Source organism: Scyliorhinus torazame, chromosome 21 (assembly GCF_047496885.1).
Source record: "Scyliorhinus torazame isolate Kashiwa2021f chromosome 21, sScyTor2.1, whole genome shotgun sequence".
Classification (NCBI taxonomy): Eukaryota; Metazoa; Chordata; class Chondrichthyes; order Carcharhiniformes; family Scyliorhinidae; genus Scyliorhinus; species Scyliorhinus torazame.
In genome coordinates, this window is record NC_092727.1 from 8,704,855 (window position 1) to 8,717,878 (window position 13,024).

General features: G+C 49.3%; 1 protein-coding gene across 4 annotated transcripts in view; it reads left to right on the forward strand.

Annotated features, from left to right (window-relative positions):
* Nucleotides 1-13,024, forward strand: part of kmt2a (lysine (K)-specific methyltransferase 2A) — a 213,682-nt gene that overhangs the window by 164,817 nt on the left and 35,841 nt on the right. For all 4 annotated transcript variants that reach the window (XR_011937424.1, XR_011937425.1, XM_072486449.1 and 1 more), the window contains exons 28-29: nt 446-541; nt 3,282-3,370. Coding sequence is in view for 2 of the 4 variants with exons in the window: in XM_072486449.1 (XP_072342550.1) it covers nt 446-541; nt 3,282-3,370 (185 nt within the window). In the remaining 2 variants the exon portion in view is untranslated. The remainder of the gene's footprint in view (nt 1-445; nt 542-3,281; nt 3,371-13,024) is intronic.

Consider the following 13,024-nt stretch of genomic DNA (forward strand, 5'->3'; position numbering starts at 1 on the left):
TTGAATTCACAGGAAAAGCTTGTAGTCGGAACCTTCTGTATGGAGTAGTAGTACACTACTTAATGGAGCTTGGCAATTCCCAAATTTTGTCTTTTGCATATATACCTTAATGTTGTCACTAGGATTTCAGTAAGTTATAATGGGTAAGCCAAGCTTATGCATAATATCCACTTGAACTGTAAAAAATGCAGAGCAATGCCATGAGATTTTACTCCCTCCTGAACCCAGATTGTTTTGAGTGCATTTTGAATGGGGGTGAGGTCCTGATGTCACTGCTATAGTGGGAGCAATTTCAGATGATTTAAGAGCATTTATAATACACTGCATGATAGCCCATTGAAGCAAGTTTGATATTTTTATTTAACATATTAGCAATACGCTGAACAAATTTGATAACAACATTGTACCTTGAACTAAACTTGTGTAATGTGTAATATAATTTTAGATCTATTCGAGTACGAATAAGGACAACAGTGCAAGACGCAGTGGAACTTGATGAGCACCAACATGAGGATGGTAACCTGGATTCTGAGTCTCTCAGGTGAGCAAAGCATGTGGTTAAAATCTTTCCACTGACATGTATCACAACCGAATCTTGAAAGAACTGCTGTAGTTTTCTCTTCTGTTCTGTATGAAATTTCAACTACATTTCAGGTATGTTTGCCCACTGTATGGGGACATAGTGGTTGGGAGCTTAACCAACTGCTTGAATTGAACAGCATTTGGAAACATAGAAAATAGGAGCCAGAGAGGCAATTCAGCCCTTTGAGCCCGCTCCACCATGGCCGATTGTCCAACTCAAATGCATAAACCCGCCTTCCCCTCATATCCTTTGATCCCCTTCGCCCCAAGTGCCATATCTAACTGCTTCTTGAAGACAATGTTTTGGCTTCAACTACTTTCTGTGATAGCAAATTCCACAGGCTCACTACAATCTGGGTAAAGAAATTTCTCCTCGTCTCTGTCCTAAATGGTTACCCTATATGCTCAGACTGTGACCCTCTGTTTGTGGAAACCCCCAACATCGGGAACATCCTTCCTGCAACTGCCCTGTCTCGTCCTGTTCAAATTTTATTGGTTTCTATGAGATCTATGTTTCCACAATCACGAGGGGCCTGGACAGAATAGATAGGGAAGCACGGTCTCAAAAGTGGCTAGCACTGCTGCCTCACAGCTCCAGGGTCCCAGGTTCAATTCTCGCCTTTGGTGACACTGCGGAGTTTGCACTTTCTCCCCGTGTCTGCGTGGGTTTACTTTGGGTTTTCTTCTGAAGTCCAGCAGCGAATACAATCCTAACCGACTCAATACCCTCATACGTCCGTCCTGCCATCCCAGGAATCAAACTGGTAAACCTTTGTTGCACTCCCACTGGAGCAAGAACATAAGCCCTCAGATGAGGAGACCAAAACTGCACACAGTATTCCAGGTGTGGCCTCACCAAGGCCCTGTGTAATTGCAGCAAGACATCCCTGCTCCTGTACTTGAGTTCTCTTGTTATGAAGGCCGGCATACCATTGGCCTTCTTTACTGCCTGCTGAACCTACATGCTTACCTTCAGTGACTAGTGCACGAGGAAACCCAGGTCTCGATGCACATTCTCCTCTCCTAATTTATGGCCATTCAGATAATAGCCTGCCTTCCCATTTTTCCTCCCAAAGTGAGATAACCTCACATTTATCCAAATTATACGCCATCCACCATTCATTTGCTCACTCACTCAACTTGTCCAAATTACACTAAAGGATCTCTGCATGGTCCTCACAGCTCACCCACCCACCCAACTTTGTGTCATCTGCAAATTTTGAGGTATTACATTTCATTCCCTCATTCAAATCATTAGTATATATTGTGAATAGCTGGGGTCCCAGGACTGATCCCTGCGGTACTCCACTAGCCATTTGGAAAGAGACACATTTCCTCATCTTTGTTTCCTGTCTGCCAACCAGTTTTCTATCCATCCCAATTCACTACCCCTTATCCCATGCACTTTAATTTTACACACTAATCTCTTTTGTGAGACTTTATCATAAACCTTCTGAAAGTTCAAATAAACCACATCCACTGGTTCCCCCTCGTCAACTCTACTCGTTACATCCTTGAAGAATTCCAGTAGATTTGTCAAGCATGATTACCCCTTCATAAATCCATGCTGACTCCGTCTGATCCTGCCACTATTTTCTAATTGCTCTGCTATAAAATATTTGATAATGAATTCTAGAAATTTCTCCACTTCCGACGTCAGACTTACTGGTCAATAATTCCCTGTTTTCTCTCTACCTCCTTTATAAAATAGTGGAGTTACATTAGCTACCCTTCAATCTGCAGGAACTGTTTCAGAATCTATAGAATCCTGGAAGATGACCACCAATGCATCCACTGTTTCTAAAGCCACTTAAGTACTCTGGGATGTAGATTATCACGGCCCTGGGGATTTATCAGCCTTCAACCACATCAATTTCCCCAACAGCATTTCTCTATTAATATTGTTTTCCTTGGCCAATTTGTATGCCTCTTCCTTGGATCAAATATTATCTCTAATTTCCCTTGTAAGCTGTGGATTGGCCACCTTTCCCATTTTACTTTTGTGCCAGACAAGAATAAACAATTGTTGCAGTTCCCCCATGCACTCCTTGAATGTTTGCCATTGCCTATCCACTGTCATCCCTTTAAGTAATGTTCCCCAATTAATCAAAGCCAACTCATGCCTCATATCATCGTAGTTTCCTTAAAGATTCAGTACCCTAGTCTCAGAATCAACTACTTCACTCTCCATCTTGATGAAAATATCATATTATGGTTGCTCATCCCCAAGCGGTCTCACACAACTAGATTGCCAATGATTCTGTTCTCATTACGTAGTACCCAGTCTAGGATGGCATGCTCTCTCGATGGTTTATCAATGTATTGGTCCAGAAAACCATCCCGTATACACTCCAGGAATTCCTCCTCCTATGGTACTGAGGCTAATTTGATTTGCCCAATTCTATATGAAGATTAAAAGCACCCATAATTCAGATGTTCCTATCGCATGCATCTCTAATTTCCTGTTTAACTTAACTTTAAGACTTGAACTTATTTTATTGAAGTAGTTAATTGGCAGCAAATTTGTCTTAATACTGTAAGAGTCCTTTCCTGTCGCTTTCTCTTTGGTCCCATTTAATTTCACTGGTGTTGCGACTCAGGGTCAAGTGGGGCTAGAATTGACCATGCTCCAGCCCAGAATGCTGTAAGAATACATTGTCAATTAAAGCAAGCATTTTTCTCCCCCCCCCCCCACTTAGTCAAATGGAACATATGCCAACGCTGCAGCCTTTTGAAACCATGAATACAGCAACGTCAAACACAGAAGGACAGGACGACTTAGTCACTGGTAAGCAGCAAGCATTGCTTTAAAATCTGCCTGCAGAAATGTGGAACTATTGTGGAACTTTATCCAAGAGAAGAGGCCCAGGCTGTGAATCCTTTCCTGATATGTATACCCAAGCATTTTAGGTATCATCCTTCTAAATCTTCTCTGCACCCTCTCCAGTGCCTTAATATCCTTTTTTATTGTGTGGCGACAAGAATCGCTTGCAGTAATAAGTGTACCTAATATAATTCAAAATTCAGTTTGGGGGCTTGAAAGTGGAGTCCCACACTAGCATTCTGGAATTAAAGGAAGGTAATTACATCGGGATAAAGCCAGCTTTGGCCTGAGTAGAGTGGGCAGGAAGTCTGAAAGGTAGGACAGCTGATGAGCAGATACTCAAATTCCTCACAACTAAAATATGTTTCAGAAAGGAAGGAATTTGGTAAGAGGGGTAAAAAACATTATGACTAAGCAAGTTTAACGACAATATAAAGACAAAAACTAAGGTATACCATGTTGCAGAGGCCAGTGGCAGGCTGAAAGATTGGGAAACTTTCAAACATAAACAAATAGCTACTGAAGAAGTAATAAAAGGAGCTCATGTAAATTACAAAAGAAAGCTAGTGCAAAATATCAAAAAGGATAGCAAAAGCTTCTATAAATAAATAAAAGGGAAGAGAGTTGCTAAAGTGAATGTTGGTCCCCCTTGGAAGATGAAACCGGAGAATTAATAGTGGGGAATGCACAAATGGCAAAGATGCTAAATCAATATTTTGCTTCAGTTTTCACAGTAGAGGACACTAGTGCGATCCCTATAGGAAGGGATAATCAGAGATAATAGAAAGGGTGGAACTTAGAACAATCAACATCAATAGGGAAACAGTACTCAACAAACTATTGGGATTGTAGGCAGACAAGACCGCAGGACCAGATGGCCTACATCCTAGGATGTTGAAGGAAGTGTCAGGGGAGATGGTGAATCCATTGGTTATAATATTCCAAAATTCCCTGGACATGGGAAAGGTTCAGTGGATTGGAAAGATGCTAATGTAACGCCCTTATTCAAAAGGGAGGGAGGCAGAATGTAGGAAATTATAGACCAGTTAGTTTAACATCTGTTGGGAAATTGTTAGAATCCATTATTAAGGAATTAATATCAGGACATTTGGAAAGTCCGAAACGCAATCCATCAGAGTCAGCATGGTTTTAGGAAGGGTAAATCATGTTTGACTAATTTGTCAAAGTTCTTCAAAGATGTAAGAAGCCAGGTGGATAATGGGGATCCTGTAGATGTAGTATATCTATACTTCTGGAAGCCGGTTGATAAGGTGCCACACGACTTCCGGTTGCGGCTATGGGGAGCTAAGTCGCACGTTCGGCAGCTCCCGCTACAAACGGACTTTTGGGCACTTTTTAGGGTCCGTAACGGCGCTTGTTCGACGTTTCACGGTGTGGGAAGGGGACAGCAACATTCCCCCGATATGGATTGGTCCAGGAGTGGGGCGATTTTTAAAAGTGGCATTGAAGCAAAGAAAGGTGCGAGGGAGGAGGACCAAGATGGCGGTGGGCGGAGACCAGGCAGCGTGGAGGCAGTGGGCGCAAGAGCAGCAGGAGCTTCTCCAGCGCTGTTTTAAGGAACTGAAAGCAGGGCTGCTGGAGATCATGAAGGCTTCAATCGATAAGCTGCTGGTGACCCAGACTGCCCAAAAGGGCGGCGATCCGGGAGGTCCGGCAGAAGGCCTCGGAGAATAAGGACGAGATCCTGGGCCTGGCAGTGAAGGTGGAGGCGCACGAGGCGCTCCACAAGAAATGGCAGGCGAGGTTCGAGGAGATGGAGAACCGGTCGAGGCGGAAAAACCTGCGGATCCTGGGTCTCCCGGAGGGGCTGGAGGGATCAGACGTGGGGGCCAACGTGGTCACCATGCTGAATTCGCTGATGGGAGCGGGGGCTTTTCAGGGGCGCATGGAGCTGGAGGGGGCCCACCGACTGCTGGCGAGGAGGCCCAAGCCCAGCGAGCCGCCGCGGGCGGTGCTGATGCGGTTCCACCGGTTTGCTGATCGAGAGTGTGTGTTAAGGTGGGCCAAGAAGGAGCGGAGCAGCAGGTGGGAGAACGCGGAGGTCCGGATCTACCAGGATTGGAGCGCGGAGGTGGCGAAGAAAAGGGCCGGGTACAACCGGGCGAAGGCAGTGCTGCACAGGAAGGGGGTGAAGTTCTGTATGCTGCAGCCGGCACACCTGTGGGTCACCTATAAGGATCAACGCCATTATTTCGAGTCCCCGGAGGAGGTGTGGGCCTTTGTTCAGGCCGAAAAACTGAACTCAGACTAAGGATCGGGGACGAGGGGTCGCGGTGGAGAGATGGCTGGGGATTGTTGGGTTGTGTTTCGAGGGGGGGTTCTTTGGGGGTTGATTGGGCATTGTTTTGATTAGGCCCGCCGAGTGGGATCGCTGGGGGCGGGTAGGTAAACTGCTTGGGGGGTTGATGGTAGGGGAGATGGGACCCCGTGGGGGGCGGGGGTGGGAGAGAGACCTGAGTTGGGGGTAGTGGGACTGGGCCTGGAAAGGGTGCTGCGCCAGGGGAGGCGGAGCCGTGCGAGTGGAAAGCGCGGGCTTTTTCCCGCATTTAGGGCTGAAGGGCCGGTGCTGGGCAGCACGGGCTTTTTCTCCCACGCTGGGAGTGGAATGGATGAGATCCCGCTGGTGGACCCGGCCGGGGGGGGGGTGGGGGGGGGTCGATGGAGCGGCGGGAGTGGCCGGGGTCAGCAGGACTCAGTTGACTTACGGGATTGCAATGGGGGGAGCAATGCAGCTAGGGGGTACCTAGCTGGTGGGGGGGAGGGGGGACCAGGTTGCTGCTGGAATGGCCAAGGGGGAGCTGGAGTTGGTAGAGGAGGTCAGGGTGGGGGTCTGCCGCTGTGGGGAACGGGTCGTGCGGGGGGGGCGCGGGCACGTGGCTGGCCTCGGAAAGGCTATGGCTAGTCGATGGGGGTGAGTAGCCCCCTGATCTGGCTGATAAACTGGAATGTAAGGGGACTGAATGGACCGGTCAAGCGGGCCCGGGTGTTCGCGCACCTGAAGGGGCTGAAGGCGGATGTGGCCATGCTTCAGAAGGCGCACCTGAGGGTGGCGGATCAGGTAAGGTTGAGAAAGGGGTGGGTAGGGCAGGTGTTTCATTCGGGTTTGGATGCAAAGATTCGGGGGGTGGCGATCTTGGTGGGGAAGAAAGAGAGTGTCGTTCGAGGCGTCGAACATTGTGGCAGACAATGGCGGTAGGTATGTGATGGTAAGTGGCAAGCTGCAGGGGGAGCGGGTGGTGTTGGTCAATGTATATGCCCCGAATTGGGACGATGCGGGGTTCATGCGGCGTTTGCTGGGCCGGATTCCGGACCTGGAGACAGGGGGTCTGATAATGGGGGGGGATTTCAACACGGTGCTGGACCCGGCATTGGATCACTCTTGGTCTAGGAGGGGCAGGAGGCCGGCAGCGGCCAAGGTGCTGAAGGGGTTCATTGACCAGATGGGAGGGGTGGATCCATGGAGGTTTGCGAGGCCGGGGGCCAGGCAATTTTCATTCTTCTCCCATGTCCAGAAGGCCTACTCCCGGATTGACTTTTTTTGTCACGAGCAGGGCGCTGATTCCGAGGGTGGAGGATACTCGACGATAGCCATTTCTGATCATGCTCCGCACTGGGTGGACCTCGAGTTGGGGGAGGAGAGGGACCAGCGCCCGCTGTGGCGCCTAGAGGTGGGGTTACTGGCGGACGAGGAAGTGTATAGAGAGGTACCTGGAGGCTAATGACAATGGGGAGGTGCAAGTAGGGGTGGTCTGGGAGGCGCTGGAGGCGGTGTTCAGAGGAGAGCTGATCTCCATTAGGGCACACAAGGAGAGGGGGGAGAGGAGAGTGAGGGAGAGGTTGGTGGGGGAAGATGGTGAGGGTGGATAGGAGGTACGCGGAGGCCCCGGAGGAGGGATTGCTTAGGGAGCAGCGTAGCCTCCAGGCTGAGTTCGATTTGTTGACCACCAGGAAGGTGGAGGCGCAGTGGAGGAAGGCGCAGGGGGCGGTGTATGAATATGGAGAAAAGGCGAGCCGGATGCTGGCGCACCAGCTTCGGAAGTGAGAGGCAGCTAGGGAGATCGGGGGAGTTAGGGATGGAGGAGGGAGCACGGTGCGAAGTGCAGTGGGTATCAATGGGGTCTTCAGGGACTTCTACGAGGAACTGTACCGGTCTGAGCCCCCACTGGAAGAGGGGGGGGGGGGGGGTGGGTCGCTTCCTGTACCGGCTGAGGTTTCCGAGGGTGGAGGAGGGGCAGGTGGCGGAGTTGGGGGCGCCGGTTGGGTTGGAGGAGCTGGTCAAAGGGATAGGGAACATGCAGGCGGGGAAGGCACCGGGGCCGGATAGGTTCCCGGTTGAATTTTACAAGAAGTATGCGGACCTGTTGGGCCCGTTGTTGGTAAGGACCTTCAATGAGGCAGGGGAAGGGGGGCTCTGCCCCCGACGATGTCTAGAGCACCGATTTCCCTGATCCTGAAGCGGGACAAGGATCCCCTACAGTGTGGGTCATATAGGCCGATCTCACTCTTAAATGTAGATGCAAAGTTGCTGGCAAAGATTTTGGCCTGAGGATAGAGGACTGTGTGCCGCAGGTCATACACGAGGATCAGACGGGGTTCGTGAAAGGGAGACAGTTGAATACTAATGTACGGAGGCTCTTGAATGTAATAATGATGCCGGCGATGGAAGGGCAGGCGGAGATAGTGGCGACGATGGATGCAGAGAAGGCCTTTGACAGGGTGAAGTGGGGGTACCTGTGGGAGGTGTTGAAAAGGTTCGGGGAGGGGTTCGTCAGGTGGGTGAGGCTGCTGTATGAGGCCCCGGTAGCGAGTGTGGCCACGAACAGAAGGAGGTCAGAGTATTTCCGGCTACACCGGGGAACGAGGCAGGGGTGTCCCCTGCTCTTTGCGCTGGCGATTGAACCCCTGGCCATGGCGTTGAGGGAGTCGAGGAACTGGAGGGGGCTGGTGCGGGGTGGGGAGGAGCATCGGGTGTCGCTCTATGCGGATGATTTGCTGCTATATGTGGCGGACCCGCCGGGGGGAATGCCGGAGGTGATGAGGATCCTTAGGGAGTTTGGAGATTTCTCCGGGTACAAGCTTAATATGGGGAAGAGCGAGTTGTTCGTAGTGCACCCGGGGGACCAGGAGAGGGGGATTGGTGAGCTCCCGCTAAAAAGGGCGGAGAGGAGTTTCAGGTACCTGGGGGTCCAGGTGGCTAGGAGCTGGGGGGGCCCTACATAAACTTAACTTCACGAGACTGGTGGAGCAGATGGAGGAGGAGTTTTAAGAGGTGGGACATGCTGCCACTCTCCCTGGCGGGTATGGTGCAGTCAGTTAAAATGATGGTGCTCCTGAGGGTTTTGTTCCTGTTCCAATGCCTCCCCAACCTGACCCCTAGGGCCTTCTTCAGGCGGATTAACAGGAGCGTTATGGGGTTTATGTGGGCGCAGAAGACCCCGAGGGTGAGAAGGGTGTTCCTGGAGCGGTGCAGGGATGGGGGGGGGGGTTGGCACTGCCTAACCTCTGTGGATATTATTGGGCCGCCAACGCGGCGATGGTGGGTGTTGGAGGGGGATGAGGCGGCATGGAAGAGGCTGGAGATGGCGTCCTGTGTGGGCACGAGCCTGGAGTCGCTGGTGTCGGCGCTGCTGCCGCTTCCTCCAACAAGGTATCCCACGAGCCTGGTGGTGGCGGCTACCCTCAAATTTGGGGGCAATGGAGACGTCACAGGGGGGAGGTGGGGGCCTCGGTGTGGTCCCCCATTCGGGGGAACCACCGGTTTGTCCCAGGGAGGATGGACGGAGGGTTTCTGAGCTGGCATAGGGTAGGTATTAGAAGGATGGGGGACCTGTTTGTGGACGGGATGTTCGCGAGCCTGGGTGAGCTGGAGGAGAAGTTTGGGCTCCCCAAGGGGAACACCTTTAGATATATGCAGGTAAGGGCTTTTGTTCGGCAGCAGGTGGTGGAGTTCCCACTGTTGCCGCCATGCGGGGTCCAGGACAGGGTGCTGTTGGGGGTGTGGGTTGGAGAGGGGAGGATCTCGGCAACGTATCAGGTGATGCAGGAGGCGGAGGCCTCGGTGGAGGAGCTAACGCGTAAGTGGGAGGAGGAGTTGGGTGAGGAGATTGACGAGGGGATGTGGGCGGATGCCCTGGGGAGGGTGAACTCTTCCTCCTCTTGTGCGAGGCTCAGCCTCGTACAATTTAAGGTGCTGCATAAGGCTCACATGACCGGGGCAAGGATAAGCCGGTTCTTTGGGGGCGAGGACAGGTGTGTTAGGTGCTCATGGAGCCCAGCAAATCACACCCACATGTTCTAGGCCTGCCCAGCGCTGGAGGACTTTTGGAAGTGTGTAGCGAGGACGGTGTCGAGGGTGGTAGGTTCCAGGGTCAAGCTGGGCTGGGGGCTTGCAATATTTGGGGTGGCAGAGGAGCCGGGAGTGCAGGAGGCGAAAGAGGCCGGTATTCTGGCCTTTGCGTCCCTGGTAGCCCGGCGAAGGATTCTTCTTCAGTGGAAGGACACGAGGCCCCCCAAGCGTGGAATCCTGGATCAGTGATTATGGCGGGGTTTATTAAATTGGTGAGGGTGAAATTTGCCTTTAGGGGATCGGTACAAGGGTTCTTCAGGCGGTGGCAACCGTTCCTAGACTTCCTGGCAGAACCTGAGAAGATGGTCAGCAGCAGCAGCAGCCCGGGGGCGGGGGGGGGTTTGTTTTTCTTGAGGGTGTGTGTATTTTTGGCCTTTGTGTTGATGAAGGCTGTTAATTTATTATTTATGTATATGGGGGGGGGGGGGGGGGGTTGTTCTTTTCTTTCTGTATTCTGTTGTTGATATTTCGTGATAATTTGAATAAATTTTTTTTTTTTAAAGATAAGGTGCCACACAGAAGGTTGATACACAAGGTTAGATCACATGGGGTTAGGGGTAATTTAACAACTTGGATAGAAGACTGGCTGACAGAGAGAAGACAGGAAGCCTGGATAAATGGGTCTTTTTCTGATGCCAAGACATAAGTAGTGGGGTGCCATAGGGTTCAGTCCTCGGGCCCCAACTATTTACAATCTATATTAGTGACCCGGATACAGGGATAAAAGGTTCTATAGTCCAATTTGCAGACTGTAAATTTCAATGAGGAAATAAGAACCTTACAAATGGATATCGATAGGTTAGGTGAGAGGGCCAAAATGTGGCAGATGGAGTTTAACGTGGATATGTGTGAGATCATCCGTTGGTCGAAAAAATGGAAACGCAAATTATTATTTAAATGGGGAGAAACTTTGGTGTGTCACAGAAAATTACCATGCAAGTAGCCTTGTGGATAGCACAATTGCTTCACAGCTCCAGGGTCCCAGGTTCGATTCCGGCTTGGGTCACTGTCTGTGCGGAGTCTGCACATTCTCCCCGTGTGTGCGTGGGTTTCCTCTGGGTGCTCCGGTTTCCTCCCACAGTCCAAAGATGTGCGGGTTAGGTGGATTGGCCATGATAAATTGCCCTTAGTGTCCAAAATTGCCCTTAATGTTGGGTGGGGTTACTGGGTTATGGGGATAGGGTGGCGGTGTGGACCTTGGGTAGGGTGCTCTTTCCAAGAGCCGGTGCAGACTCGATGGGCCGAATGGCCTCCTTCTGCACTGTAAATTCTATGATAATCTATGATATTAGTGACCCGGATACAGGGACAGAAGGTTCTATAGTCAAATTTGCAGACTGTAAGTTGCAATGAGGAAATAAGAACCGTACAAATGGATATTTGTAATGTCAAAATGTGGCAGATGGAGTTTAACATGGATATGTATGAGATCATCTGTTGGCCGAAAAAGTGGAAACGCAAATTATTATTTAAATGGGGAGAAACTTTGGCGTGCTCAGGTGTGTCACAGAAAATTACCATGCAGGTAAAGCAGGTAATAAAGCAAATGGAATGTTGGCATTGATAGCTATGGTGTAGTGCATAAGGGTATGGAAGTGTTGTTGAAACTGTACAAGGCAACCGCACCTGGAGTATTGTGCACAATTTTGGTCCCCTTATTTGAGGAAAGATGTAGTGGCATTGGAGGCAGTTCAGAGGAGGTTCACTCGGCTGATTCCAGATATGAGGGTTTTGTCGTATGAAGAGAGATTGAGCAATTTAGGCCTATACTCTCTCAATTTTGGAAGAATGGAAGAAGATCAAATTGTGGTTATATAGGATGATAAAAGGTATGGATAAAGTAGATGTGGAATGGATGCTTCCTCTTATGGGACATTTGAGAACGAGAGGTCATAGTCTCAGGATAAGAGGTTGCAAACTTAAAACAGAGATGAGAAGAAATTACTTCTTCCAAAGGGTCGTGAATCTGTGGAATTCACTACTCCAGAGTGCGGTGGATGTTGGGGCAATGAGCACATGTAAGGAGGAGTTAGACAGATTTTTAATTAGCAATGGGATGAAGGGTTACAGAGAACGGGCAGGACGTTGGAGACAAAGCCATGATGAGGTCAACCATGATCATATTGAATGATGGAACAGGCTCGTGAGGTTAAATTGTCTACTGCTCCTGGTTCTTATGTTCTAAGAAAGAACTATTCTGTCTAATTCCACCTTCCAGCTCTTCGTCTGTAGCACTGTAGGTAACAGCACTTCAAGCACAAATCTGGTGTTCTTGATTAATATGGGGATTGCAGGAGAATGGGGATGAGGGACAAATCAGCCATGATCGAATGGTGGAGCAGAATCTAACCACAATTTGATTCAGGTTTAGCATAACTTCCATACTTTTCTATAATACTCCTCTAAAAATAAAGCCCAGTTCAAAATAAACAAATCTAATAGTGACACCATTCAGAATTCACACATAGTTGTACCATAAACTAGGAAGGCAAGAAATAATTGGGTGTTATTTTTGATTCTCTATTTGTTTCCAATTTTATTTTTCTGGTGTCGGGAATTGTCAGAGCACTGTTGTTTGTCAATGTTCTTAAATCATTTTCTGAAATTACTACTACAGTAGTGGCATCAATATCTCACCCTCATCCAAAATGTACATTATATTAGCATCCCTCATCAACTCAGCTGGATAAGATAGTGAGAAGATCAGATCTACAGTTCTGGAAGAAAGAAGGTTCCTCTAGTGGTTGCATTTAAGGAGAAGCTGGATACATGAGGGAGAAAGAAAATAGTAGGAGGTGTTGAACACAAACAATGTCCTCGACTCTTGAGGCCAAATAACCTGTTCCTGCGCTATAGACTCGGTGTAATTCTATGTAGGTTTTAATCCCTGATCTAAGCCAAGGAGCAATATGAATGCTCCATCCAGTGTCACTCCCACTGGAGGACTTGTGTAGGTGTCAGGTGAGAACAGGGCTAGTCTCTTAACTGAATGAAGAATTATAGGGTAGCTGGCACCTCTGAAACTTCATTAGGAATAAATTGACACTCTCAGGAGAGAGGAGTGAAAATTAAAGAATTAAAACTTAGACTTACAGTACCACTGTGTCTGGTTGGAGCTCTGTAGGGGACAGGAACATTAGCAAGCTCAGCAGGGCCACCAACAATCAGAGGGTGGGATTGAGTCTTTTTTAAATACAGATATAAGGACTGCTGTTAGATTGTGTAATTTACTAACTAAAGTAAGCAACATC